The sequence below is a fragment of the Manacus candei genome, unplaced genomic scaffold, assembly GCF_025592945.1.
Source record: "Manacus candei isolate 608988 ecotype Guabito, Panama unplaced genomic scaffold, ASM2559294v1 h1tg000027l, whole genome shotgun sequence".
Taxonomy (NCBI): domain Eukaryota; kingdom Metazoa; phylum Chordata; class Aves; order Passeriformes; family Pipridae; genus Manacus; species Manacus candei.
Window position 1 is genome coordinate 3,060,737 of NW_026138075.1, and position 27,861 is coordinate 3,088,597.

Sequence of the window (27,861 nt, forward strand, 5' to 3'; positions counted from 1 at the left end):
TTTGAAACTTTCTGTAGTCAATAGCCTGGGCCTGAATATTCTCTGTGACTTTTCAACCATTTTTATTCCAAACCATTTACCACCTTCAGCTCAGCTCATCATCTATTACATTTGTTGATCTAACAGCCAAACCTTCCTAGTCTGCTAGGAAAGCCAGTTTATTTCTTCCTTTCATTTGCTTAGGATTTCCCAAGCGTCCATGAGTTCCACCTTGATTTTTTTCCTCTTTTTTTTTTTTTTTTTGAACTGAGGAAGCTATTGCAAAGTATACTGCTGTGAATTTACAGCACAGTCATTCTTCTGCACTTAATCCCTCATAGCGCTGCTGCTCTAAGGACAGAGGCAGATCGTTTTTTACTGTAGCCATGCCAGTAGAAGGGGTTTCTATCCCTAGGGACTGAAAGTTTTTACCTGTTCTTCTGAACGAGATGTTTTTGTGAGTATGTCTCAGCCTGCTTTGGGAAAAAAAGAATGGGACTGGGTTATGTCTAAAATGTGGGAGGGTTTTTTTGTGGGTTTTTTTGCAATTTGACCCTCAGATCTGGTGATGGCAGGTCTCTGTCCTTTGGTACAGTGAGATGAAATTACATCAAATCCAATTTGATGGTTTACTGCAACTAAAAGGAGTGGTCTTACTCTGTTCAGGCCTCCATTTCCTCACACTCACTCCCACTACATGCTACCACTGACATCTTTAGAGGTGACGCATCTTGTCCTCTGACTGCGGAGTGCGCTCATTCAGTTCACTGAGCCAGCAGCAAAGTAACCCCACAAAACAGTCAACAGTTTTTGTTGGCTTAACAAACTCCACTGACTCACTTAGGGGTCAAATGAGTGCCAGAGCTGTGCAATGGAGAGGATGAGACCACACAACTTGAAGGGTTGGAGAAAAAGTGGGAAAACGGGGCCCTAGAGAATGGGACTGCCCCTTTTGGCAGCAGCTAGCAGTTAGAGCAGCTGAAGTGTCTGTGTGACCTGCACCCTTGCCACGCACAGAGGATGCCGACATGAGAAAATGCAGTAGTGTGCTGTAAAGTCACCCCCCCCCCCCCCCTGCATACTTTGCAGTAACTACACTTGATCCATAGGTCTTTTGTTTTGTGTTTGTTCTCCAAATTCCCTCCCTTCAGGCAGGTAGGGGAAGTAGCTGATCTCTTTAGCATACCTATTGTCTGTCTAAAGTACAGTCATCATGTTCAACAAGCCTCCACTGTAACGAGTCTGGGAGAGAGAAGACACAATGAGTTGTACACCCATTTGCCAGGGCATTCGGAAATACAGCTAACCTGCAAGCTCACCACACAGAGCAGAAATCCTAAATCTCTCCCATTCATCCCATCGTTGCATTATGTCAGAGTTCAAATTACTAGACATTGATTAGGTAGGAGAAAAGTTTGCCAGAAACTTTTCTGGCTGAATGCACATACATTGCACAGCAGAACATGTCGGGGCCCTTATCTAACTAATTCTGTAATTAACAGACTTGCCCTGTTCTGGAGAGATCAGCCTTTTTGTGAGCACAAGTAATACCAGTGACTGGAACAGAAAATGTGGGTTCGAATTAAATTTTCAGTGACCAGTTTTGACCTTATTCCCTCTAGTAATTAGCAAGAATATTCTACTAGAATCAATGGCTTAACAACAATAGAGGCAGCTCGAGGATATGACTATTGGGCTGTAAACAACCATTGCAGATGAAATAGAATTATTTTCTAAGTCTATTGCGACTTGTTTATCACTGTACTCCCATGTCTCTTCCCAGAAATATTAAATATCACCTCTTCCAGTAAAGAGCCGCCTCTAAATCACTTCTTCCTAAGTGGATTCAACTACTTAAACAGTGGGGAAAATAGTTTTGCTAATTTGCCTCATTTTGGTTGGAATGATCTAGAGACTCTTCAGCTTAAGGGGGAATACGACATACCAACCCCAGGCACAAGACAGGCTGTACCTCTTCCACTGGGACAGCGATTGGCTGAGTAAATGTCCATCTCCATTGCTGCAGTCTCCCAGGGAGATGACCAGTGATATTTTCAGAGTAAGAAACTTTTAAGGAGCAATTAGATATATATTGGTTAAGCCATTGAAACATTTTTTTTCATTTTAATGATCTGCATCTGGAAGAGGATGTAAATTAGTAATGGCTTATCAAATTTTACAGTTGAAGTTATTTAAAAAGACCTCTGAATAGTATGTGATTTAAAAATTATATATATGTATGCATATATAGAGAGTCACACAAGCACACACACTGCAGGAAGAGCTCAAATCAGCTTAGGATTTTTTTTTCTCTCATAAAAGAAATGGTTCACACATGTTATCCAGCTTGAAAATTTCCAAGAGAGCTGATTGCCAGAAATTATTTTATAATTTATGGTGCATTCTTTCACTCTATATTTGGTTTTGTTCATATGGAGTGCTCAGTGCAACACAAAGGTCTGTAGAGGTTTGGAATTCTTAGATTCCTCCTGAAAGCTTGCTATTAACAGAGCCTGCTTAAAAGAACTTTTCCATAGCTGCTGGATGTTCCTGAAATGAAAGATTTCAAGGAAAAAAACAAAACCCGAACAAAAAAACCAACAGAACCGGAAACAAAACAAAACATAACAAAAAACCAAACAAAAAACCCAAACAAACAAACAAAAAAACCTGCCCAAAAAAACCAAACAAAACCAAAAACCAACCAACCAACCAAAAAAAAACCAAAACAACAACAACGAGAAAAATCCCAAACCAAAACAAACTTAAAAAGGAAAGGACACTAATTTTCCTCATTCTGAGTAGGAGGTATAATGTCTTTATAAAGTAATAATTAAAAAAAAAAAAACAAAACAATGACTGGTGTCTTATCTGGACCTTGCAGCTGTACTTCCCAGTTTTGCATTAGCAGTGTGTGTTCTAAGGTTATGAAAAACCATGAAAATTGCAGCTTAAGAGGAATTTTATTCTTTTTCCTAGGATTTGATTGAAACAGACAGCTACATTTTGTGTATATATAATTAGGCAGTAAAATAGGCTTTGAAGGCAGATTTCTGTTTAGTATGTGAGTCACACGCACAACAGTCTTTCATTCAGCAATGAAAGACTGATCTTTTTAATGCCTCAACTCACTCAACATGTTTTCTGAATGCTACATCTTGCAGGAGGGAAAATAAAAAAAAGGAGAGAAGGGTAAAAAAATACCCACCAACAACCCAAGCAGCTTTAAAGCCGTATTTCTCTACTTCTTTCTATTTTTTCCTTGTTTCCCCAAATGAAAAACAGTCTGAAAAGCCAATCTAGCTAGTCTGTAGTGATTTAACCTTATGACAAACTGATTTTTATCGTCTTTCTTTCCAGATTGTTGTCCAGGGCAGCATTGAATGCTGCACCAGCTCTAGGCGTATCTAATCCTTCTCATAAAAGGCCATTGTGGTAGTTAAAACTGAGACCAATGGCTTTTTCACTCTCCACATCTCAGCTCTCCAAAGTAATGGCAATGGGGTCTTCTCTTCATGTTTTTCTTTTCAGATGCATAATTTCTCCTTTTAATAAGGCTAAAACAGAAAGAAATAAAAGGAACACAATCACTTTTTCCTCAAAGCTCTTTCTATAAATACCCTCTGGAGAACTGAACTTAGGAACAATTATTTGTATTCTGAGTTGTTGTGACACTGTATGAATATAGCGAAGAACTCGTGGAAATTTCTGATCATTATGAAGTATGTGAACATATTAAAATGTTGGGCAAATATTACTTAGGGCTACGTATTTTCTGCTTAAGGTCATGCTTTGGCATTGTTCTTCATCCTAAACCCCGTGGAACTATTAATATGATAAGGGCAGTGCTCAACACTCATACTTATTTCTTGCAAAATAATCAAGTAGAAGCAATTGTCCACTTTTTTTCTGCACTTGCAATACATTCTTGTCAACAATATTTTCCCCAAAAAAGAACCTCTATTTTTAACAAAGAATAACCAAGAAGCGTAGACAGCAAATATTCTCCAAAAAAAAGTGCATTTCCCTGTTTTGATTTGTTTGTTTTTTTTTTTCCTTGACCTCAATGCTAAATGTTTTCATTAATAATATGTTAACAGATTATATTTCAGAACTAGTTCACCATTCTGAGCAGCAGTACAAGAGAGAGTTGGCCTGCATTTGATTACAAATTTTTATTTGACCTCAGGGGAATGCTTTTAACCAGCAAAATACAGTGTTAGATGAAAAGATTTACAACTAGAAACAGTTCACATGAACTCGTTTCTCCAAATAAAAACAACTTCATTTTAATACACCTGATTAAAATTAATGTACTTACAGATATATTTTAATATCACCATTAAAATTAAAACCCAACAACACTGTTTAAATGCTATAAAACTTTGCTTTGAGCAAGATATTAACACACATGTTTTAATTCTGAGGGCATTACATTTGGGTACTTATAGAAGTGTAAAATTAAAAGGCAAAATTTTATAATAAAAATCATTTTAATCATAATAATAATTTAGCCATAATTTAATCCTAAATTTAAAATCTAGAGAGAAAGAGAAGGAGTGTACTCTGCAAAATAATATTCCATGATCCAGAATATGGAATAGTTCATAAGTATCCTTGTCTTTTAAGTACAATTTGGAAATCCTCTGGACATTTTTTATAAATACGAGCTACGATACAATCTGCAGAAGCAGTGATCCTCACAGAATTTCTTCTAGATTCTTTTATAGTCTCTCTGTGGGAAGATGATTGAAACAGCACTTCCGGCTCCAGGACACCACAGAAAACCTTAAGGTCCAGAAACATTCCTATACATCTCCAAGGGACTCAAGATTTCTTCCACTGGAATCACAAAAAGTGCATCAAGTCTTTCTTATTTCTACATCCGCAGGCAGTTCAGGGATCAAGACAAAAAGTCTGCTGCCGTCTTTGCTTAAAGGGTTTGAAAGCAGAGAGCATCTTTACATAAGACAGATAAAGCTGAGAGTCCTGTGTGACTCTTGGGACTTGTCATTCTTTTCTCTAGTCCCAAAGAAGAGAGTAGTTTCAGTCACTGGAAGCTCTGCTTTAATAGTAGCTATTTGCAGTACATGTCTAAATCTAATGCAGATGTTCTTAATCACATTACACTTGATCTCAATATGCTTAACAAACACAGTCCTCAGGGCACCCTGTAAGGTAAGTAATCACTGTTACATGAAATTACAAGCGAGGAAGCAGAAGCTCTGTAATGAGAAGACCCCCAGGTTTCAAAGTCCAGATTGTCAGCAGCCAAACAGATCACCTCTGCCTTGTTGTCTGACACAAACAGTGCCAGCTTGAGCACATGTCACTGCTCTAAATCAGACATATATGATACATTCAGTTTAGCTACAATCACAACTTTTTTCCCTAATAAGAAGAATGATCAAGCAGGTATGATGATGTTTGTTACTTTCTTGTACCACAGCTGTTGTGTGTAATTGATTCATGGTTGGGCTTCGCAAACGAAGATTTGGGAAGGGCTCTACCCACCTTTGTTGCAAGCGTGTTGGTGGCTAAAAAGGCCAGTACGAGATAGACATGTCCAGTTGCAAAAGGCACAGCAGAAAGACTCCTTAGATGGTATATTCTTGCAAGGTACGATTCTTTCTGTGTTGTTTTTTCTCCTCAAGGGTGATCCTGCATGGTTTCTCAAAAGCATCAGCAGCGTTATAGACGGTGTGTCTCCAGACCTCCCAATTGGAGGCCAGAGTAGACCAGTTATGTTGATCAATATGGCCAAGGCTGAGATGTTGTTTCAGGGCTGGAAGTCAGCTTAAAGAAGACAGAACTTCTCCATCAACCAGCACCTCAGGAAGTCTTCCTTCATCGCCATATCACCACTGACAAATCAGAGCTCAAATCAGTCCAGAAGTTTAATTACCTAGGCAGCCTCATCTCCTCGGACAGTAAGATTGACAGCGAGATAGAAAACAGGTTAGCAAAGGCATATAGTGCCTTCGGAAAGCTTCATAAAAGAGTTTGGCGAAATAAACACCTGAAGAAAAGTACAAAGATCAGTGTTTACAGAGCCATAGTGCTGTCTACTCTCTTATATGGATCTGAATCGTGGGTCATCTACCACCACCACCTGTGACTCCTAGAACGCTTCCATCAACTCTGTCTCCGTACAATCCTAAACATCCACTGGTCAGATTATGTGACCAATACATCTGTTCTAGAACAAGCAGCAGTTACAAGTATTGAGGCCATGTTGATGAGAACACAGCTGCGCTGGGCAGGGCACATCTCCAGGATGAAGGACCACCGCCTCCCTAAGATCTTGTGCGTAATACCAGCTAAGCTTCATGGCCCCTGTTGTCATACAACTACTTCTTACTCTGCGCATTGTTTGGAGATTTTTTTATTTTTCTCTTTATTTATCAGGCTTCTTCTCTTTTTAAATTAAACTTTTGCAACCATGCCTCTGCAGAAAATATCTAAAGGCTGGATGAGTCATCTCAAACTTCAAGAATACAGTTCTCTAATGTTTCCGGTGGCTCCTTAGAGAATGTAAACCTTGAAAGCGAGTAATGTATTACCTGACAGTGTCTCATCATCCACTCAAAAACATAGCTGCATTATTTTTCGCTAAGGAATTCAGGATGTTCTAACGTTCATGTATTGCATTAGTTACCATTGCAAGGCAAGATGGCCAAGTCACAGGACCATGGTCACATGCACGACACAGCTGAGAACAGACTGCCCCAATTCCCCATCCTCCACAGTAATGAGATCATTCTTCCCTTTTTGTATTTACACTGTCCTCTTTATTGTCTCCCTCACTTGGTCTCAACCCCTCCCCCCTCCTTTCCTACTGTCTTGCTCCCTATCTTCTCATGTTTCTTTTCCAGCAGGTCCTTTTTTGTGCAGTTGACAGAAGGAAGCGCTCTTTGTGTTTCTCTCCTGCCTCAATACAGCAAAGGAAACAACAACAGACCAACAAGGACAGTCAGGAAAGTAAGAGGGCACAGTTGCCTGCTCTGGTACACGCAGACACATTCTTAGGGATAGTCTCTCCACTTGCAGCTCCAGTAGCCCACATACTTACTTTGTTAAAATGCTTCTCATCCTGATTATCAAGATCTCTCTCAGGAATTTTTCTTCTTCCACACTGCTGCAGTTTTTAATTCTACCAGGTGTCAACTCCCAAATACATTCTGATAACTTCTTTGGTGAGTTTTCAAGGCTCATTCCTCTTCAAGCTCCTTTCTGTCAGAAATCTAGCAGGATGTTTCCTCCTTCCTCCCCTGAGGATGATATACCTAACCTTGGCTTTGAAAACTTTGAGTCATTCCTCACTTTGCCGGACATTCCACACTCTGTGACTTAGTCAACTTTATCTTGTTCCTTGTATATGATATCTGATCTTATCTCTGGTCTTTTCCTTCTGCTTATCAAACTTTATGCTTCTTGTTCTTCTTTCACATTGGATAAATCCCTCTCAAACCCACTTCTCCTACAGACTCCTTATGCCTAACTGGCTATTTCTCTGCAAATTCCATTTCAAGACTCACCTTTCCTCTCCCTGGCCCATGATTCCTAACCTTTTCTCTAGTAAAACAATCCGACCGTGTTCACTAAGCCTCAGTTTCATTTCCCCATGCTCAGTAGTTCTCAGAAAATCTGGAGTACGGCACTCGTCACTGTCCTTCTGTATATTTTTCACCTTACCACAACTATAATGCTGCCCTACTAAAATACCGAATATCTGCATCCATAATTTCTATTACAAATTATAATTGGCTGTGAAACACTAAGCTATAGAGTGCTAAGACTATGACAAAAGACAAGTTTTAACATGTATTGCCCCTTTCTTATAGCACACTCTCTATTATACAAGAAATACTTGTTTTTAATATTATCTGAATGTTTACACAAAGCACTACATAAATAAATATGCTGCTTAAATTATTTGACTATAAATTGACTATCTATACAGTGAACCAGAGGCAATACTCATCTCTGGGTAAAAGGTTTGTAGTTCAAATTCTACAGTAGAACTTCACAGAACTGTTAAGTTACAAAATAAAAAAGACTTACTAGGTCATTCATGCCAAAATGGAGTAATTCCCCATAGTATTTATTTCTAGGCTTTTTCTCAGCCTAATTTTCAAATCCTAAACCATGGGATTTAAGAACTTTGGGATATTATTTATTTCACTGATTAGCACATTTCAATGTTAGGATATTTCACTGATTAGCACATTTCAATGTTAGGATTTTCTTCTTCTCTTCTCTTCTCTTCTCTTCTCTTCTCTTCTCTTCTCTTCTCTTCTCTTCTCTTCTCTTCTCTTCTCTTCTCTTCTCTTCTCTTCTCTTCTCTTCTCTTCTCTTCTTTCTCTTCTCTTCTCTTCTCTTCTCTTCTCTTCTCTTCTCCTTCTCTTCTCTTCTCTCTTCTCTTCTCTTCTCTCTTCTCTTCTCTTCTCTTCTCTTCTTTCTCTTCTCTCTCTTCTCTTCTCTTCTCTTCTCTTCTTTCTCTTCTCTTCTCTTCTCTTCTCTTCTCTTCTCTTCTCTTCTCTTCTCTTCTCTTCTCTTCTCTTCTCTTCTCTTCTCTTCTCTTCTCTTCTCTTCTCTTCTCTTCTCTTCTCTTCTCTTCTCTTCTCTTCTCTTCTCTTCTCTTCTCTTCTCTTCTCTTCTCTTCTCTTCTCTTCTCTTCCTTTTCTCTTTTCCTGTGCTCTCAGAGGAATAGTTTCTACACTAGTTAGTGTAGTATTAGTTTGCCTTTTACACTCTTCTCTCCCCCCAAATAAATACACACACACAGAGACTCTTTCATAAATCGTTCTCTCTAGTTGCCAGTTGCCAGGCCATTTTTGTCGCTCTTCAATAAACAACATAGCGGCACTTTGTTTCATACATAACCTATATTTATGTGCTGAAACATCAGAGACACTGACCTCTAGATTAGATATTAAAGTGAGACTCCTTGGAATACACAGATAAATATAAAAGAGTCTTCGAACTGTTCTAAAGAAGAAGGAAACATTGTTACCATTACCAAAAAAAGAAGTGGTATCAGAAGTACCTGCCAAGTGTATAATGACTCCTCTGTACGTTTGTATCACCAGTTCCCACACTCTGGTCTACGGATCACTGGCAGTCAGCAATGCTGTCATAAATTACCCACAATTAATCCGCAGAGCCACTAGTTTGCCCACTTCAATTAAAAGTTCTCCATAAGACTGTGGGTTAGGTCTGATACATTCTGAGGGTTCTAAGGATATGCTAATCCAAAATTTTTGGATGAGTACAATTTCCAGTGTACTATTTTCAAATCTGCTGTGAGAAACCCTTTATGTGCAAAACGTTGTTCGAGAGAGAAACGCCACTTATTGTTTACCCAATTAGTCTAACAAATAAGTCCTAACAAGAAATAGATTTTTTTCCTCTCTTTAGTGTAAAAGTTGAAGAGAAAGAGAACGATGGTTCTGCAGACTCGTCTGCAGACATGTTGTTTGTAACGTCGAGACTGGAAGCACATACATGTACCCGTGCTCCTGCAGGAACAAAGGGGTGCAGTAGAAAGAGGTCGAATGAGGGAAAGTAATTAAGGCTGTGCTGCAAATGACAGTGGGATTGGGTGACATTTTCAGACATCAGTAAATTTAACACTAGTGATCTTAAAGTTCTTCCTATTAGCGCTAAAGGGGCCCCGGCGAGGACTGAAAACAGCCCTTCCCGAAGTTGTCGGTGGACAGGCACTGGCTGTATCCCGCGCTTTACCCGGGAATCCCGCCTGTGGACACAGGTGCCCCGGGCCGCCGGGAGCGCGCACAGCGGGAGCGCGCGGCCACCGCCCGCTCCACGCCCCCGCCCCCGCCCAGCCAATGGCAGCCCGGGAAAGCGATTTCTGGCGCGGTGATTGGGCGCTGCCCGTCGGGCGCCCGGAGGCGCGAGTGGCGCGCGGGCCGCCCCGGGAGAGCGGCGATCCCTAAGGACGAACGTGGGGCTAAACCGCCCGGCAGGGAAGGGTAAGGGCTCTGCACCCCTTCAGCTAAAAACAGACACGTTTGCCGGCAATTTTGCACATGCCTAGCAAGATTAAAAACAAAACAAGAACGAAAGGGGGGCCGGGGAGGGTGGGCGTCTCTTCGGGATTATTAGCGGTGTGCAGCTGCACCAATTAGCGCCGGATTTCCTATTTTAGACAAACATCACTAATTTATTAGCCTTCTGTCTGTCTCGTAAAAGGTACAGGAAAACAAAGTTGTAATTTAATTTGCCGAGCAGGTAGAAACTAAGTCGAGAAAACTACTAAATAATGCAGCGGGCACTGGCCGCTTTTTGAAATACTGACGTTTTCAACCTGACAAGACAATGTGAGTTAAGTGGTCTTTTTGCAGCCGCTCCTGGGAATCGGCTGCTGCAGTCTTCGGGCCTGCGAGCAGTCTTCGTGATTTCTGCCACAGAAATGGACAAATAAAACCCTGCTTCGGTAATCATACAGTACGCTGGGCAGGCTCCTTCCCTGTAGAGTCATACACAAAAGCCAGGAGGGAGAAGGGTGAGAGGGGATGCTCCCCTCCGAATTTGTGATCTGAGGAGGTTTGTAACGATATTTTACCCATCAGTTGTCATCTGTGGTTGAAGAAGCAGCTCTTTCACTGACCATTGCTTTCGAAAATTTAAATGATGGTGTAAGGCAGATAAAGCAGAGGCATTTTTGCAATCTCTCCCAGTGACTGTTCCTTGGCTAGTTAACAGACCATCTATTCAGAAACAATTTTCTTTGGGCTGAAATTATGTGCTGACCGTAGCAGATCACTTCCCATAATACCCCTTCCCCCACCCAATGCTAAATACAAACTGTCTCCTACTCACTGTATAATAATGTGAAAATGACTGTAATTTTGCAGATGAGAAGCAGCCCAAAGTGAAACGTGTCTAAACAGAGGTCGATACTGAAAAATCAGGGCCATTACCTACATCTCAAAAATACATACAGTAGAGAAACAGCAATAGTGATGCACGACTAAGTAGACTAAAAGAAGTAGGTTTGGTGTTGCTGATCTTAAAAATTTTGCTAACCACTGAGTGACATTACCCAAGAGTTATCCCGGGGAAACAGCGATTTTCGATACCTTGTAACATTATGCATGCTTATTCCCCCACGAATTGCAAACGCTGTGGCCCCTCCCTGGCCGGAGGCTCCCAGTGTCTCCAGCCTTCTCCGCTGCCACACCGGCTGGGAAGCGGCCCCTCGGAGGCCCTCCTTGAGAGTATCCTTGGGTTGTCTGAAGGCCCGGGCGGGAGGGCAAGGATGTGTTCACTGTTCACACCTCCGCATTTTTTGTTTCCGCTACACACAAGCCGTGCCCTTTTTTTTTCCCCTTGTCCCCTCCCCCCTTTGTAATGGCTTAAAAATGTAATGCGATCGAGGGCCTCCTTGACAATGAACTTATCCCTGCTAATAAACTCTTCGTTATCAGAACGCTCAGAGGATCGGGAGGGCAGCCTTTCCTGCCGAGGCCCGTGGTCGTGGTGATCTGGTGGGTAAGGCATGGTCGGGTGCCACACCACGGGCGGATTTTACCCCCACACGGCTTGTTTCACGTTCTGTAAAGCCCTCGCTGCGAAGCAGGTTCAGGGAGGTTTGCTCCTCCGGTACCTCTCCGCTAATCGCCCCTCGGATGGGAAGTGTGTAAAACGGGGGCGCGAACGCGCGTGCTTTGCTCAGCTGGATGAGGTCCAAAGGAGGTATTTTGTCACCCTGTCATGGGTGTGCAGGACATCGTAAATGCCACGGTTTGACTTTTCGCCGGAAACCTTGACTTGGGCAACGCGTGCGTTTGGCAAGAAAAACATCCCGTATCGATTTTCACAGGGAGATCAGTCCCAGAGAGATCAAGGGAAAAGGCGGGAGGGGGGAGGGGGGAGAGAGGGAAAAAAAAAATAGACCGTGCTTAAGTGTATGAAAAGGGACAGGGTGCCTGCGGGGCCAGGGGCCGTGTCCCGTCCCGTCCCGCCCCGCCCCCCCCCCCGGTGCCCGCGGGCGGCCGCCGCCCCCACCCCACCCCCACCGTCCGCGAAGGGTTAAACGCAATTTAACGCAGTGGTGTAGCATAATGGCTCCCAACGTAAACAAAAGGAATGATTAAGGGGGATATTTTCGAGCTACACAAAGCCCGATAGGGAAGATTTGTGTTACTAATTCCTGTGAAAGGATGTTCACGTGGTAGTTATAGGGTCGCTGGCATTCACACTTCAGTGCGTGCGGCAGTAAATCAGCAGTCTGGAAACAAAAGGGTTATTTTCTGCTCCCCCTCCTTCCGAAAAAGGGGGGGGGGGGTAAGAAAGGAAGAAAGAAAGAATAAAACCCGACCTGCCTAACTTAAGCCATATTGTAAAAACGAACATGTAATAAAATACGTGAGGAGCTGTAGAAAGTTGATGCAAGAAAGAGGGCTGATTCGAGAGCAGAGCAGCGGCTAGGTGCCCCCCCCCAAGCAGAGGTGGGGGTGCTGCCCTGCCCTGAACCTCCCCTCAGCCCCTTCCTCCAGACACTGTTTGCTTTTCTCCTCCACTAAGCACGAAAATAATCGCACATGTGTATCAGCAGTCCTCTCTCGCTGGCTTCAAGCTGTTATAATCTTGAATGAGGGGGCATTTAAAAATTATGACTGAGATTCTAAATTGCCTCTTTGAAACCGGCACAGAAAAATCATTCATCATCGCTTCGAAAACTGCCCTGAAATTAAATTAAAAAGAAATGAGGGAGTCTTCCTCCCGACATGTGAGTCTTGGCAGAGCTACTCTCCACCTTGGTTTTCTATTTTTTTCCTCCTTCCTCCCGCTCTCTTTCCTCTTTTTTTTTTTTTTTTTTTTGTTCCCCCTCATTTTTTTTTCTCCTCTCCCTAAGCCCTAAATGTTATACAGGATAATTGAAATGGGAAACACGATTTGCAGCTGGCTGCAGCGAGGAGGCTGCCGGCTCGGTGTAGGCTGAGGGCTCCGTAGCGAGGGGCTGCGGGTGTGTGTGTGTACGATGTGTGTGTGTGTGTACGAAGTGTGTCTCAGCGAGTGAGTGCCCGACGTGCGAGCGAGCGAGTGCGTGTCTCTGTCTCTCGCCCTCGCCGGCAGGCAGGAGGAGCGGCGGGCCAATCGGAGGGCCTGGTTTCATAAAAGCGGGGTTCTGATTGGGCGGCAGGGAAAGGGCATCGCGAACAAAGAAAAGTCCCTCTCAGGTACCGCGCGGAGCGGAGCTCCCACTCCCCCGCCTCGGCCGCTGCCGTGGGGGCAGCGCCCCTGTCCCCTGTGAGCGTGTCAGCCTGTGAGGGGACAGACACACATGCCGTTTTTTCCTTCTCTGCCCCGTTTTTATTTTGTTTTATTATATTTTATTTTTGTTGTTTTAATTTTGTTTCTAGAAAGAAAGGAAGGTTCATGGTTATTTGGTGCTCTCTTCTTCCAAACACAATAAATCTGTTGAAGACATTAGATTTTTTTTCCTAAAATAAAAAGCGGCTGCAACAAAAACACACTCAATGCAGTTAGAAGGAAAAGGTCAACTCGATCCAATACAGACCGTAAGTACGGTTGCGTGGTGTGTCTATAGCACTTAGAGGGGATTTTTTTTTTCTCTGCAAAGGGGAGTGTTAAAGAGTTTTGGGAGTTAACTAGGGTTCTTTGGGATTTTTAAAAGAGAAAAAAAATAAATCCCACAAACAGGGTGAGTTATTTGAGGGAACTGAGGGCGAAAGCAGTGTAGCCACACAAATACTTGACGGTGCACTTGGGGGGGCGTTAAAGCGTAGTGCCTTTTTGGGATTTTAACTAAGCGGGGGGGGGGGGGAATAAAAGTGACACCATTACAGACAACCCTGTATAGCTCCCCCGCCCCCCTCGGTCCCGAGAGCACGGCGCTCGCTCGCAGAAGCGATGGGGCACCGACAGACGGGGAGGCACCTCGCCAGTCACACGGAGGCACCAGGAACGCGAGGCTGAAGCTGGGGGGTGCGTGTGTGGGGTCGCCCGTCGGTGGCTGATGCCTTGGCCGATTCCAGCGCCGTCTCGGTCTCCCTAGACCCGAGGCGCGGGGAAGGGAAAGCCCCGAGGTGGCGGCGCCCTCCGGGGAGACGGCGAGGGGCTCCGCGGGGCGTTCCTGGGGGGCAGCCCCGGGGCTCCAAGGAGCTGCCGCCGGCCCGGCGCGGGGGCGGCGGTGAGCGGCGGGGCGGGCCGGGTGTGCTGCTCGGCGGTCAGAGCCTCGCCGGGCCCGCCGGCCGCGCTCGGCTCCCATCTTGGCGGCGGCCAATGGAGCCCGCCGGCGTCACATGACGCGGGCGGCGCGAGCGGGCGGCGGGACCCGCCGCGCCTCCCCCACACCCCCCGCTCCCGCCCTCCCGCCACCGGCAATTCATTACGGCTTTTAGCTTCCCATCGCCGGCTAATTAGAAATACTAAGCTAAAGCTCCGAGACCGTCTGACTTGGGGAAGGGAGGGTGGGAAGGGGGGTTGGGGGGAGGAAGAAAGGATAGCGGTAGACTGCGAGGTTTGCCGAGACAATAAGGTGGGAGCGATCTGTCCTGACAGAAAGGTCGTCTGCTTTATCTTCTCGGACTCTAATTACTGAATTACTTACCGCATGACTGATTAGCCCAAGCTCACGGGTTTTTCGTTGTTATTATTTTTTTTTTTTCCCGAGACAGCAACTCGAAATTCTGATGCGTGCCTGTGCTTTTTTTTGTATTCCTGTTTTTAAAAAGAGCTGATCTAAGGCTGGAAGGGGGAGGGAGGAACGGACGGGGACAGACACCCCTCTCCCCGAAATCTTACCCCTGGGAAAATTTACTTCGTTTGAGAGCACGCAGTCCTTCCTCCCCTCCCACAAAATGTTTTGATAACCGGTTTATCAGATCAGTGATTCCCCCCTCCCGCTCCTCCTCCTCTTCCTCGCCCCCCCTCCCCCTCCCCCACGTCCCCCGCCCGTTTCCCCTCAAGTTACTTCAAGAAATCAGATCTGTCAGGACGGGCGAAAAAAATGCCACTTCCCAACTAACAGGCGGAATCCAGCCCAGATTTTCAGTCCTTTCTTCTTCTTTTTTTCCTTCCTCCCTTTCACTAATTTATCCCGATGTTAGCACATTCTGTCTTGTAACACCCGGGCGCCTGTAGGTTTGTTTCATGGGATCATTACTTACTGATCAGGATGGCTCCCGGGTCCGGGGCTGAAGACGGAGTGTGAAGTTGGGGAAACATTTTTTTTTTTTTTTTTAAATTACTGTGATGATTATTACCTCTCGGTGCTTATTCAGGAAAAGCAAACAAACAAAAATCTGGTCCTTGATGCTTCACTTCTGAATGTGAAATACTACCTACCAGCTGGTAAAGTTGTGAGGCACAGCATTTTTTTTCTTTTTTCTTTCCTTTTTTTTTTTTTTTTTTAAACAAGGAGGAAAAAAGCCTAAACAAACAAACAAAATCAAAAAAGGACTTCTGATCCGTGTGCCAAACTAGGGGGAGATATGTTATTGACCGATTTATACTGGCTGAGATGATACTTGCTTTCTACTTCTTGATCACTTGCTCTTTAAGTAAAATGAGGCACAGAGTTGTTGCTGAGACGAGTGGGAACAGCATTTTGATTTGCTGGTTTAATTAAAAAATTATGAAGGATTAAAGGTAAGCATTATGCATATATATATGTATAAATATTTCGGCAGTCGACTGTAAAAGGGAGAGATCCCTTTAAAAATCGTTTTAACTAAGCTTTGTCAAACACACACTCATTTGCGGTCACTGAGGCCACCTTGGTGCAGATCACTTAAAGTGTATGTCTTAATCAGTTTCCTGTACAGTCAGTAATACTATATTTAACAGACCTAACAATTTTGTGACCTAGGAGTACCTTAGAAATGCTTTTAGAACTGTTATCTTAAGAATATTTTTTAAAGGAAATTTTTATTTCTTCTCTTCTTTTTAACCTATGGAGTTTAATATTTTCCAGTAAACATTTGTGTTTATAGGTTGTTGTTTTTAACAGAAGCTGTATCGTGGCAAGGAAAATGAGGTTTCCCACTTCCCTTAGCGCTCTCTCCTCCCCCTCCCAAGAGATTAAGTGGAAGAGGGGTAAAAGATAATATAGGAGAGTCACAAAACTTCAAGGGTCTGGTTTAAAGCCACAAAATCCATGGAATGCAGTGAGGAGTGAATCCGTGTCCTTCCTTTTTTCTCTTTCGTGCCTAGGTGGTGGTCCAAGGGGTTAGATTACAACATGTGCTCCAACAGCTAGGCACCACTTCTAAGACTGTATTTCCTGAGCTTTGTGGATTTGAATCATGTAGTTAATTTTTTCTTTCTTTTTCTCTTTTTTTTTTTTTCTTTTGTGGGCATAGTTTTTTAAGAGAGACTGAATGTTGGTATACAACTAGATTAAAGATACTCGGTATAAAAGCATCGCAGTCACTGCCTCAGGTTTAGCAAACTTAAGGAAAGAGTGTGGCAATGGTGAAAGATTTTGCTTCCCCCTACCTTACTCTTTTTTTATTGAGTCATGTTTTATTCTGGTAAAACCTAGACAAGAACTATTTGCCTTTTTCCCTCCTCACAGGACAAGGTGGACGTGGACTGCACGTTTTGAGCCTAGACACACCTGAGGGAGGAAGACAAGAGTTGAACTTAAGAGAGAGCCCAACGGAGATAAACGAATGTCCCCACATCTCCAAAGGAAAGTTCATCAGATTTTTACTCTAGAGATCTCATATTCAGGATGTCATTGAACACTTCCACTGCAGGAAAAGGTGTGGATCCAAACGCAGTTGACACTTATGACAGTGGCGATGATTGGGAAATCGGTGTTGGGAATTTAATAATCGATTTGGACGCCGATTTGGAGAAGGACAGACAGAAATTTGAGATGAATAATTCTACTAATACCACCAGCAGCAGCAACACCAGCTCCAAGGATTGTGGGGGTCTGGCTTCCAGTGGGGCTAATGCTACCTCAGCCTTAGCTGATGGCCTAAAATTTGCTTCTGTTCAGCCCTCTGCTCCCCAGGGGAATTCCTCTCACAAAGAGACTAGCAAATCAAAAGTGAAAAGGAGTAAAACTTCTAAGGATGCTAATAAATCTCTGCCTTCTGCTGCCTTGTATGGGATTCCTGAGATCAGCAGTGCTGGCAAGAGGCAGGAAGTCCAAGGGCGCCCTGGAGAGGCAACTGGCATGAATTCAGCACTGGGTCAAAGCGTGAGCAGTAACCCAAACGGCAATAATAACACCACCAGCAACACCACCACCATTGCCTCTTGTGGGAAAAACAAAGAGGAGAAACCAGGTAAAGCCCTGGGGAGCAGAGGCTCCAAGCGGGATAAAGATGCAGGAAAATCCAGGAAGGACAAGCAGCATGACCTACAGCAGGGCCACCCCAATGGCAGTGGGGGTGGCAGCAGCCAAGTTTCCTCTGGGCACCTCTATGGCTTTGGGGCCAAGGGAGGCAGTGGTGGAAGCAGCAGCCCCTTTCACTGCACCTCCTCTGCTGTGGGGGAGGTGAGCAAAAGTACCCCGGATTCAGGGTTAATGGGGAACTCTATTTTGGTAAAGAAGGAAGAGGAGGAGGAGGAGAGCCACAGGCGAATCAAGAAATTGAAAACAGAAAAGGTAGGACAAAGCTCCTCTCCACCTCTTCTGTGTTTCCCTGTGTCTATAATAAGTGTCCCATGACCGTGCGTCTGGCGCCTGTGTCCTTCTCTCTGCTGTGTATTTGTAACATGCATCTGTTCTTCCTCTTTTCTTTAAAAAATCCAAACCAAAACCAACCCAGAGACCTCTTCCCTATACAGAAGACACCATGTTTTCAGTGTGCTGCTCTTCCTTATGATTTCCTCTCCCTGTCCTCAGACTTGGAGAATGTTTCTCTTTTGTCTGTTCCTTTTGATTGCACTCACCCAAAAGGAGAAACCCCGAGGTGACCCCGACTTAACTGGCCCCAGTCTTAGCAGAAAGCAGCGGTACCCGTGGGATGGCATGTGTTCTCAGGCTGGGGTGTGCATAGCTCACGCTCCAGGAGCAGCAGGTCTTGTATGTGCTGACTCTCTTCCACAACACTGGCAGGCATTTGTGGCTGTTCCTCTCCCAAAGTCTAAAGGAACCCCTCTCCCTTCTCTGACCCACTGTCTGGAGCTGAGATTGTGCTTGGGGGAGGAAACAGGAGGTATCAGTGGAGACCAAGGCTCCGCTGTTGCCCTTTGTGGAAATGCAGGATGCTTATCATGTTGAGGGGTCCTGTGGTGCAGGAGCCCCAGAGGCCCCAGAAGCTGGTGTAGCAGACTGGGAGGAAGGAGCTAGCAGACAGGCGGTGCCTCTCATCTTCCTGGAAGGAGGATGCTGGGAGGAGGGAAATGCACTTTGTGCTGAGATATGTGTGTGCAAAACAGCTTTTGGAACAGAGGGGTGCAGTTTGTCTCCTGTCTGGGGGAGTTTTCCTCTCTGAGCTGTGCTGGCTCTTGGATTTGAACTACTTGTTTGTTGAGTGGTCGAAATGTATGAAAGAAATCAGACGGGGGTGTGTGTTTTTATTCCTTTCTATTACATTACGAAGGATGCTTTCTGTAAGAATAGATGGCCATGACTCTATTCTCTGGGAAGGGTAGAGGGAGAGCTTGTTGTCTTTTGTTAACTGCTGGTTCAAGGAGATTCTGGTGTTGGTGGGAATTGTTCTGTCCCTAGGGCAGAAGGCATCTTCTGGGGGACCTGAGGGTGACTGGTTGCCCAGGATTACAACTTCAGTGAATTCTACAGGTTGTTAAACAAAAGTAACCTGGTCTGCCTGAAAAATAAAGCAAACTAACACCTTCCAAACGAACAATCTCAGGATGTTAGAGTGTAACTGTATTGTCAGCTGTTGGTCTTAAATTACCTGCTTTTACAACTTCCCAGCGATGGGAAAACTTTTGGGTTGGTGTTAACTGGCCCGCATGTGTCTGGGAGGGCTGAAGGTCTCGGGGGAAAAGTTATGTCTTTTTACGACCGGGATACTGGCTTTTTGTATTTTGGTCATGTTGGAGTTTTTGTAATACTAAGTCGACTAGAAGATTAGATTTGGGTGTTTGTGACACGAGATATTTGTTAGTACTAGAAGATAATTTCAAGGGCTTTTGTTCAAGGCGAGGAACAAATTAAATTTTATATTGTATGCATATTATTGCTTTTAAGATAGCATATCTGTGGTTGAATTTGAATGAGCCTTGTGACCTTTTCTAAATGCAGATGAGACAACCAGATTGCTGTGTTATTCATGTGTACGTTTGTGCTTTGATTTATGAAAAGTGCTGTTCGCGGTGGAAAGGTGTCCTAAAATCTCATGGTCTCTTTATTAACTTAGTACAGTAGGCATTTACTTCTGTTGCCAATAGTCTTCAAATTGCAGTTCTCTAATCTGTTTTAACTATCTAGATAAATTGCCCTAATCCGGTCTTCACAATGGCTGTGGTTAAAGAGTCAGAGCCATTTGATTGGATTCAGTGGCTGCCTGGAATGTGGGAGGTACTGCCCTTTTGCAACCTCCTTAGCCTTTTAATCTCTCAGCCAAATGTTCACATTCAACAATTTTGTTTAGCTGGCAATCTGAACATTTCAGTATCTCAAAGGCTGCTGCCATGGCAACAGAGATTAGAGGGTGGTGTGGTTTCTCCCGTTTTTGTGTTCTTTCAACTCTATAGTCACACAGGAAATTGTATGAAGAATCTGTAAACGTACGAGTAATCTTATGTGCAATGTAAATGGGATGGCATGCAAATTTAGAGCAAACATGTATGGAGCCGGGTTCAGCGTCAGTGTACACTCTGTGTGTTGTAGATGTCTCTCCAGGAGGAGGTCTGGAGCTTGCATTTCCAGCGACAGCCACTGCTGTTGGCACACACTGGCTTTAACAGAAGCTTTGCACATCAGAGTCGTGCAGCCTTGGCCATTGTCTGGCACAATGGTGTGCTTGCTTTCTGTCTTAAGTAACATCCCTTAGCGTTTTTCCTACCCAGGAATGTTCTCTTTTAGACGAACAGTAATGTTAATAATACAGCTTGTTGCTGACAATGGTTGATACCTGAAGTCCAGCTAGTGGCAATATTAGTGACACTCGAGTGTTTTATGTTTGTTGTTATGGCTTTTTTTTCCTCAAAATGATTAATAATCATTAGGAAGATATTTTTAAGGGGTTTATATTCCCGAAGTGTTATTGCTTTGACTGTTTATGCACTAGAACATACCTGATGTACTTGAAAAAAGCACTTTGTGTCTGTATTTCTGTGATTTTCAAGCATGCATGTTAAAATCAATTTCCAGTTATCTTACTGTTGTGCAAGACATGCCTTGTAAATTTGGAAGTTTCCTCTTAGAATCAAATGAGTTCATGCCTGCTGATTCAAAATCTACAGGTTTTTATATGTGGTGTGGAATATAATATTGCATTTGTTTACTATTTGTGAAAAGCTTGGAACAGATTCCCAGGAGTTGTAGTCACTGTTTAGCTTTCACAGCATGCTTCAATGTCTATTTTTAGTCTATTTATTCTGTTTCCTTGCTGCGGAAAGTCATGTAAAACATGATAAATTGGATCTTATGAAGCCTAATTAAATCAATGACTGTGTTCTGCTGGCTCTTTTATGCGGAATCCGCAAGTATGTTGTAAAAGTCGCCACTCCCCTAATATGTGGATAAAGTCAAAGTATGCTAAGATATTTGAGCTATATTTGTGCAGTCCATTTTGTGGTTAAGCCACCAGTGACATGTCTGAATAAGTAGCTTTGACAGGTAGGCTAACCACTCCTAAGATTTTTGGTGTTAAAACCTGTCTCCATTTTCCATTTCTCATCCATACCATTTTTAGCACAGTTAGTGACTGTTTGTCAGCATGAACTCTTCATCTGTTTCAGCTAAGTTTTTCTGTATTTTTAACAACTGTTATATTGAAAAGTGTTCAGGGTATCTACAAAAACTGCTTTGTGTGCATTGTGAGGAGATTTTGGGATTCAGTCACAGTTTGAGATATGGGAAAACTGTATTTGGTATGGGAAAATCAGTATGTTTACATTAAAATAGTACAGAAGACACAAAGCTGTAATTGGAGGGGTCTAGTTACACTTCTAAATGTATCAGTGTAGTGATACTCCAGGATTGAATTTTTCTCTTTTATTAGCTCAGTGCTTCTCATTAAGACTGCATTTCTCATTTGAAAGTTGTCTTCAACAAATTAACGTTCTTGGCTTGTATTCTTTCATTCTTTATTTTATTTTCACTTTTTTTTTTATTTAAATGCAGGATTTGAGGGTGTTTTGCACTTCATCGGGAATCTCTGGGTGCATTTTCCTGTTGATGTAAATTATTTAAGTACATGCTTTGATTAATGATGTTATGGAGATATGTTTTTCATGTACTTTTCTTGCCGGTCTTGTGTGTAGTTTATTCACTGTGAAATAAAAGGGCAGGGAGGTCACTTGCTGTAATTAAAGAACAAAGTCTATTGTTGTTTGACTGCAAACTGTTTTGAAAGCTACATAAGGGATTTAGCTGTTAAAAACATTGATAACTATGGATGTCTAACAATAAGCACAGCTCAAGGTTCTTAAAGTTCTGTAGTGCTGTCTAGTAGTGTGACGGTGCTTTTTGAGCTGGGTGAAGAGGTGTTGCCCTTTGGCTGAGGAAAGCTTTCCGTGCGAACTTGCTGACCTCTGCCAATATGTATGACCAGGTCTGCTATTGAATTCCTGTGCAAAGCAAGAGTTAGCGTAGCACAATGGAGGCTGGTCTAGAACATCTATCAAATCAAGTAGGGAAGCCGTCTGATAACCGTACTCGGAACCACTGGAAAAATATTTCATTTTGGGCATTGGTAATTTTACAATTTTAATAACTTCATAAATACCCAGTAAAAAGGAAAGGATTGATTGTCCAGATGTCATGAGGTTAACCATGTTCTCCATGTTAAAGGGCTTTCCTGCAAGACTGTTTTAATTATAGCCATATAAAGACTTGTTTTTCCAAAGTAGCATTTTATAGTCCAATAAATGAAATGTATGTTAAAAGTGCTAAGCAAAATCTCCCGTAACCATAGAGGTGTTCAATAACCAGATTCAAGTAACATGGAAAGTACCATCTGTTCCTAGTTTTCAGCATAAGCCCAGGAATTGAATAGCTGAGATTTGTTAGTATTTTTCAACTTTCTTTCTTTTTTTAATTATTATTATCATTATTTTAAAAAGTTCACCTGGCACTTTATAGAAGCTTTCTGAAATGCAATAATACCGGAGAGACTGTGAAAACATGTGTTCGTACATACAGTTAACCAGTACTACTTTCATTTAAAGAGATTTCCAGAAGCCCAGTCATTGAAAAATTTATAATAGTGAATCACCTCCTGCAGGCAAACACAATAAGGGTCAGCTCTTCAAAGGTTTGACTGTTCAGGTAGAATCTGATTTACTGTGTCTTTCCTTACGAAGTAAAAGGAGGGGGAAGGGAGGAACACCCCCCCCCAGAAAAAAACCCAAAAATACACCAAAAAACAAACTCTCAAAGGATAACTTTAGCAAGCTCTTATCAGTCACCTAATTGCATACGATAAAACCATTGACTAAAATTTTCCATGTATATTTTTCTGCTCTTCAGAGAAGTGTTCTAGAATTGTTGATATGGAGAAAATTACTCTTTTAGAGATAACTTGTTCTAAACTGCTAGGCAATGAGATTCTTGGCTGCAGCCTATGAGCCCTGGATAAAATGCCATCCGGCCTTTGTTTGAGGTCTTTTACTGAAGCTAATGACTGGTCTTGTGCCGCCCTGAGATAAATGACATTATCTCTGAGTGGTCTGACAGGAAACAGACATGTTAATGGTGAAGCTGCGGGGAGGATCTGCTGTATCTCTGACAAAAGAGTAAAGCTTGGACCCCTGGTTGTGATCATTAACACAGAATGCATTCCAGCTTCTTCTACGACGGCCTTCATAATTGGAAAGCTATTTTATCGACAACAATGTAAATCATAAATGTGAAATGTGCAGATTTCTTGCGTGCTAAAACTCGTGCCATTTTTGTTTCCTTTTTTTTTTTACCCATAAGAAATGGATGATCTCTGTAGTACTGACATTTCTGGGAGATCTTGGGGTCCGCTTTCTGTTAACTGGACACATCCTTTGCATGTTGAATGCAGGTTACCCTTTATGTGCTCTGTGTTAACCATGTGATTTGCATTTCTGAAAGTAGGTTAAAAGAATAAAAACACCATTGAAATCTGTTTCTCCACATTTCACATGGTTATTGGTGCATGTGGTATTGAGCAAGTATTTTACAAGGATCATCAGAAATATCATCTTGGAGGTACAAACATTTCAGCTATCCTTCAGCTGTGGTTCCATTTTGGATAAGGACATATATTTTGAATTTCTGTTACCCACTCTTGAAAAAGGTTAGCTTGCTTCTGCAGGAATTTAGGCAGCTTTGTGTCATTGCCACATGGTCTGTGTTTCTCAGATGTAGTACTCACTTTTTGAATGGCATGTCAGCTACATGTTGCAGATTTATTTCATGATATATAGTTGGAATTGCTGATTATAATAATGAAGTTTTAGAGCCTACCCTGCTCTGAGCTAAGATACTTTGTACAGATGATCCAACAGCCAGGTTGGATAAGCATAATATTTATGTAATACGCTTAGCATTGTACTAGCTTTGTATTGTACCTATATGATGTTCTAATGTACATGGTGATATATTGCTGTGTTCCCTGAAAGGGTGGAAAGGTTATCTGACTTCTTACCTGTACTTATTTCTTACAACAGAAATACATCCTCCCATGAGTCCTCAGATAGGGTCACACCTGTGGATCTGTGGACGCAGTGACTTCAGTTGTAGGGCTGGCCATTGTTTTTACTAAAAACTAGTGTTTGATTTAGTGTGTTTACATGACAAAGAGTTTTTTATTTCCTAATAATCACAGAAAATACATGGATTTTTTTTTTAAAAATGTGATCTGTACGTAACATTCACTGTTTGATGAAAGAGAGCAAAATGGTCTTCCATGGAAATGACTGATCATGCATAATTGCAAAAAGTAAATACCTTTTTAACAATCAACAAAGGTAGTTTAAACGTTTTTACTCCTTTTGCACCAGAGCGTTTCTGCCTAGTGCAGATCTTTTGCAATGCAGCCTTTCATCAAAGTGAACAATAATGCAAGCTATCCTTCTTTAATTTGCTTAAAAATATGTTTGAAACATGGTAATTTTAATAAAGATGATTACCAGTTTTCATAGCAAGACTTGAGGGGCTTTCTTAAATTAGATTTTAAATCATGAGATTTTTAAAATTATTATTACATTCTTGAATTAAACCCACAATTTACTGAAGGCCATTTGGGCAAATAGGAAGGTCAGGCAATGACTTTTGGTTGTGCTGCAGGATTTCAGTAAGCGCTCTCTACTGCACTTCCTCTTTCAATTCTTACAAAGCGGTCTTGGCAATTGGAACAAGGCCTTTATATTTGAATGAAAGTTGCAAAACTACCCAGAGCCACTGGACTGATGGGCAAGTTCTTTGCCATTTTTGTTTTCTTTTTTTAAAAAAACTGAGAGAAATATCAAGAGGGTGGGAATAGGTTTCCTCTGATGCCCCTGTTTGCATATACATGTACACATCCATAATATATATGCTTACATATACTAAGACTACTTGATTAAACAACCTAAGTGAGCACAGGACAAGTTGCATGGAATGAAGGAGGATTGATAACTGTACAGATAGGTTTTCCAGGTCTAGGGTCAGTGTGGCACCGATTAAATTTTTAAAATCTAATCAAAATAAAAATAAAATATTGCCTTTAGTGACAGAGATTTGTAATATGTCTGCTTTTACTCTAATTTGGCAAATACTGCTAAATCTCAAGATGAAAGGATGAACTTCTCTAGCATCCTCCTGTATGTAACATCTACTGGGAATTAAATAGGAAGCTCTTCGTTTCACTAATTTTGATGTGAAAATGTGCTACATTGAATTATATGTCCTTCATGATAAATCTTCCTCAGCCGATCTTCAGAAAAAGAATACCAAATATTTGGTTCCCTTCTCCTGGTTTCTGAGTCTCCCTAGCCTAAATCTTATTGTGTGCACAAACCCAGCTTGGCCGAGGTGTTTGTCTCCTGAGAAACTCTACCAAATAATAATGTAAGGAAAGAGACCTCATGACGATGTTTGAAGCAGATGCCAATAGTGGCATGTGAATGCAGTTTTTGCAGTCAAAAGAGCAAACTAAAATGTATTGATTGTGGTTACTTGGTGTTTTCAAAACACTAGTATTCTAGTAGTTGAATTGTCATGTTAACCAAGAAGCAGATGGCATAACACCAGAGAAGTGTATTTTTACTTAAAGAAACTTTAGAGGTTTTGATGTGTTTTCTTTTCCTCTTATTTCCCTGATGGCTTTTTTTTTATTGAAGAGTAACATGAGGAGACCTGGTAGCAATTTTATTGCTTTCCCATAACAGTTTGAAATAATAGCTTGGTCTTTGGTTGCCAGTCAAATTTCTACCAGTCAGCTTGATTCTGTTTTTTATCATGTGGCAGTGGAATATAAAAAGTATATGTTTGTAGTTTGCCCTCAGAAACCGGCTCTTTTTTTCATGCTTCAATTAGCAACAGAAGACTAAGCTCCAATTGGTCACACTTTTGTAAACTCCAAGGGCTTGCTTTCTTCATTCTGATAAAAGAAGGCGCCAAGTTTAGGCTCTGTTTCCCAGGAAATTTCGAGGCACATCTGGCCTCTTTAACTGTGTTCACTAGACAGTTTGATTTTGCACACATTTAGTCATTTGCATTATCCATTGAATTAATTCAGGGGTTTTGTTAAGCCCATCCCCCCCCCCAAATACAAGTTCATGCTATTCAAATGCCACCTTTATTGATGAATTTCATTGATGCTATGCTGAACTGTGGTAGAAATAGGACTGTAGATACCACAGTTGCTTGTTACGTAAGCACAGCTTTTACAGTTTTCACCACTTCCCTCAAGCAGTAAGAAGAGTGAAAAGCAACTTGTAATCTCCTTTCTCATAGTGTGTAGGGCCAGACCAAATTATTTTTGGATTTCCTGTCACCTCCTTGGCTGATTTCTGTGGATGGCTTATGTTAAAAGCAACAATAATGTTTGAATTGGAAGGGTTTGGCCTTTGGGTTTTCATTCTTCATGGAGAACTGTTTATTTGAGTGTGGTTCGCCACACTACATGGATAGTACTATCAAATCTGTGCTTTATTATAGGCTTTTAGCAGTAAAGCAATGGCAGTAGTTGCATGTTTCGGGGTTTAATGTTCTTGCCAACTTTTCCTTTTTGAAGGAGAGAAATGAAACTAGATCTGTATCTCTTCAACCAAAGGTAGTAGTTAGAAGCAAATACAATTAGAAATGGACCTCATTACTCCATTGAACTTTGTTTTGCTGGCAGGAGTTTTAAATCCGATTTAGTAAATGTTGAGGGATTTGTTCTGTTAGTTTGCACTGACGACAAGGATCTAATATTCCAGGAGTATTTATGGATATAATGAACATATTTGACATAAAGTTTTACTAGTTAATGCTAGGCACTATATGTTGAATTGCACTAGAGTTCTGGAATTTGAAGAAAAAATACTGCTGCATTTTGAGAACAGTGAAGGTGATTGCTCCACACCCTGTGTTACTAAAAAACCTAAATTCATGTTCTTACTCACTTCAGCCAGTAGTAAGGTGCAGCTATGTAGTAGTGCTGCTCGTTGCTGTTCAAGGACAGGATTGTATACATGTTTGTGTGTGAATATATATCAATATATGCTGATGGTGTATATATATATATATACATACATATATATATGTACATACATACACATGAAAAAAGAGCTGCTACTGTTTTATAAATACAGCAACTGAGTTTTGGCTAATAGTTTTATTTACATTTCATGTCCAGATCTTTTAACAGTCTTTCCTGTGACGCTGCAATGGATGCCAAACACTGAAGGAGAAAGCTAGCAGCTGTTTCCATTACAGCATTGGTACATTAGCCTCTGCACTTTTCATTTTATAATCTCCTCCAACCTTTTCTAATCATGCTCTAAAAAGGCTTTTGCTCTCCTGCCTTTGATTTATCTGTCTGCAGGGTTCTGTGTTATTCTTAGCTTTAAAAATGTAAAATCTGTGTGATTTTTTTTTCTCCTACGAGCTTAAGGCTTTGACTCTTCCTCACACTGAGCAAGGGCTCCTTTCTTAACTCAAGTAACTTGAGTTGTGTCAGTGTAAGTCCTTACTTGAGGTGAATCCAGGTTACAAAACAGGGCCCAGTATGACCAATTTGATTATTCTTGTAGCAACATGAGCCACTGTATGAATTATATTTTTTTGCACACCATCCGAGTAGTGTTTTGTTCATTCTTGCTCTTTCCTTCACCATCTCTCTGAAAATAATTGTTTCATGGCTGTATGCTCTTATTGCTGAGATATGACTGAAAACTGCGTGCAGTACAGTAAGGCACATTCATTTTCATCTAGTACCCGTTTATTGCCTTGAGCACTGTAAATCTGTCAGCTCTTCACGATGCTTTCACCTCTTTCTTCATTTGCTCCAGCTTCTAGTTTGACAATGTTCCCCTGAGGCAGAGTTCTAATCTGCTTTCAATTAGTTGCAAAATGTGACTCAAATTTCCACATTATGGCTGCTGTTTTACTTGCACGAACACATCTAGAAACAAATTAATGTTCTTGAATATTTATTTTTGAGCCTTCAGATTTACTCTTGGGTGGAAAAGTTGCAAACTATTTTTAAACTACCTCCAAGATTTTTATTTTTCCTCAAACTGAAATATTTATTAGAAGTTTAAAATGCCTCTTACTGGTTAATTTTTACAAAACCT

The 27,861-nt window shown here is 41.9% G+C and overlaps 1 protein-coding gene across 4 annotated transcripts in view; it reads left to right on the forward strand.

Moving 5' to 3' along the window:
* Positions 1 to 13,165: 13,165 nt before the first annotated feature.
* Positions 13,166 to 27,861, forward strand: part of ZNF608 (zinc finger protein 608) — an 86,787-nt gene continuing 72,091 nt past the window's right edge. The window contains exons 1-2 of one of the 4 annotated variants that reach the window (XM_051789318.1): positions 13,166 to 13,529; positions 16,550 to 17,596. In XM_051789318.1, the coding sequence (XP_051645278.1) occupies positions 16,709 to 17,596 (888 nt within the window). In that variant the 5' untranslated portion in view covers positions 13,166 to 13,529; positions 16,550 to 16,708. Of the gene's footprint in view, positions 13,530 to 13,852; positions 13,957 to 15,058; positions 15,622 to 16,549; positions 17,597 to 27,861 lie in introns of those variants that run through there. The other 3 variants (XM_051789319.1, XM_051789320.1, XM_051789317.1) reach the window with 3 other exon arrangements.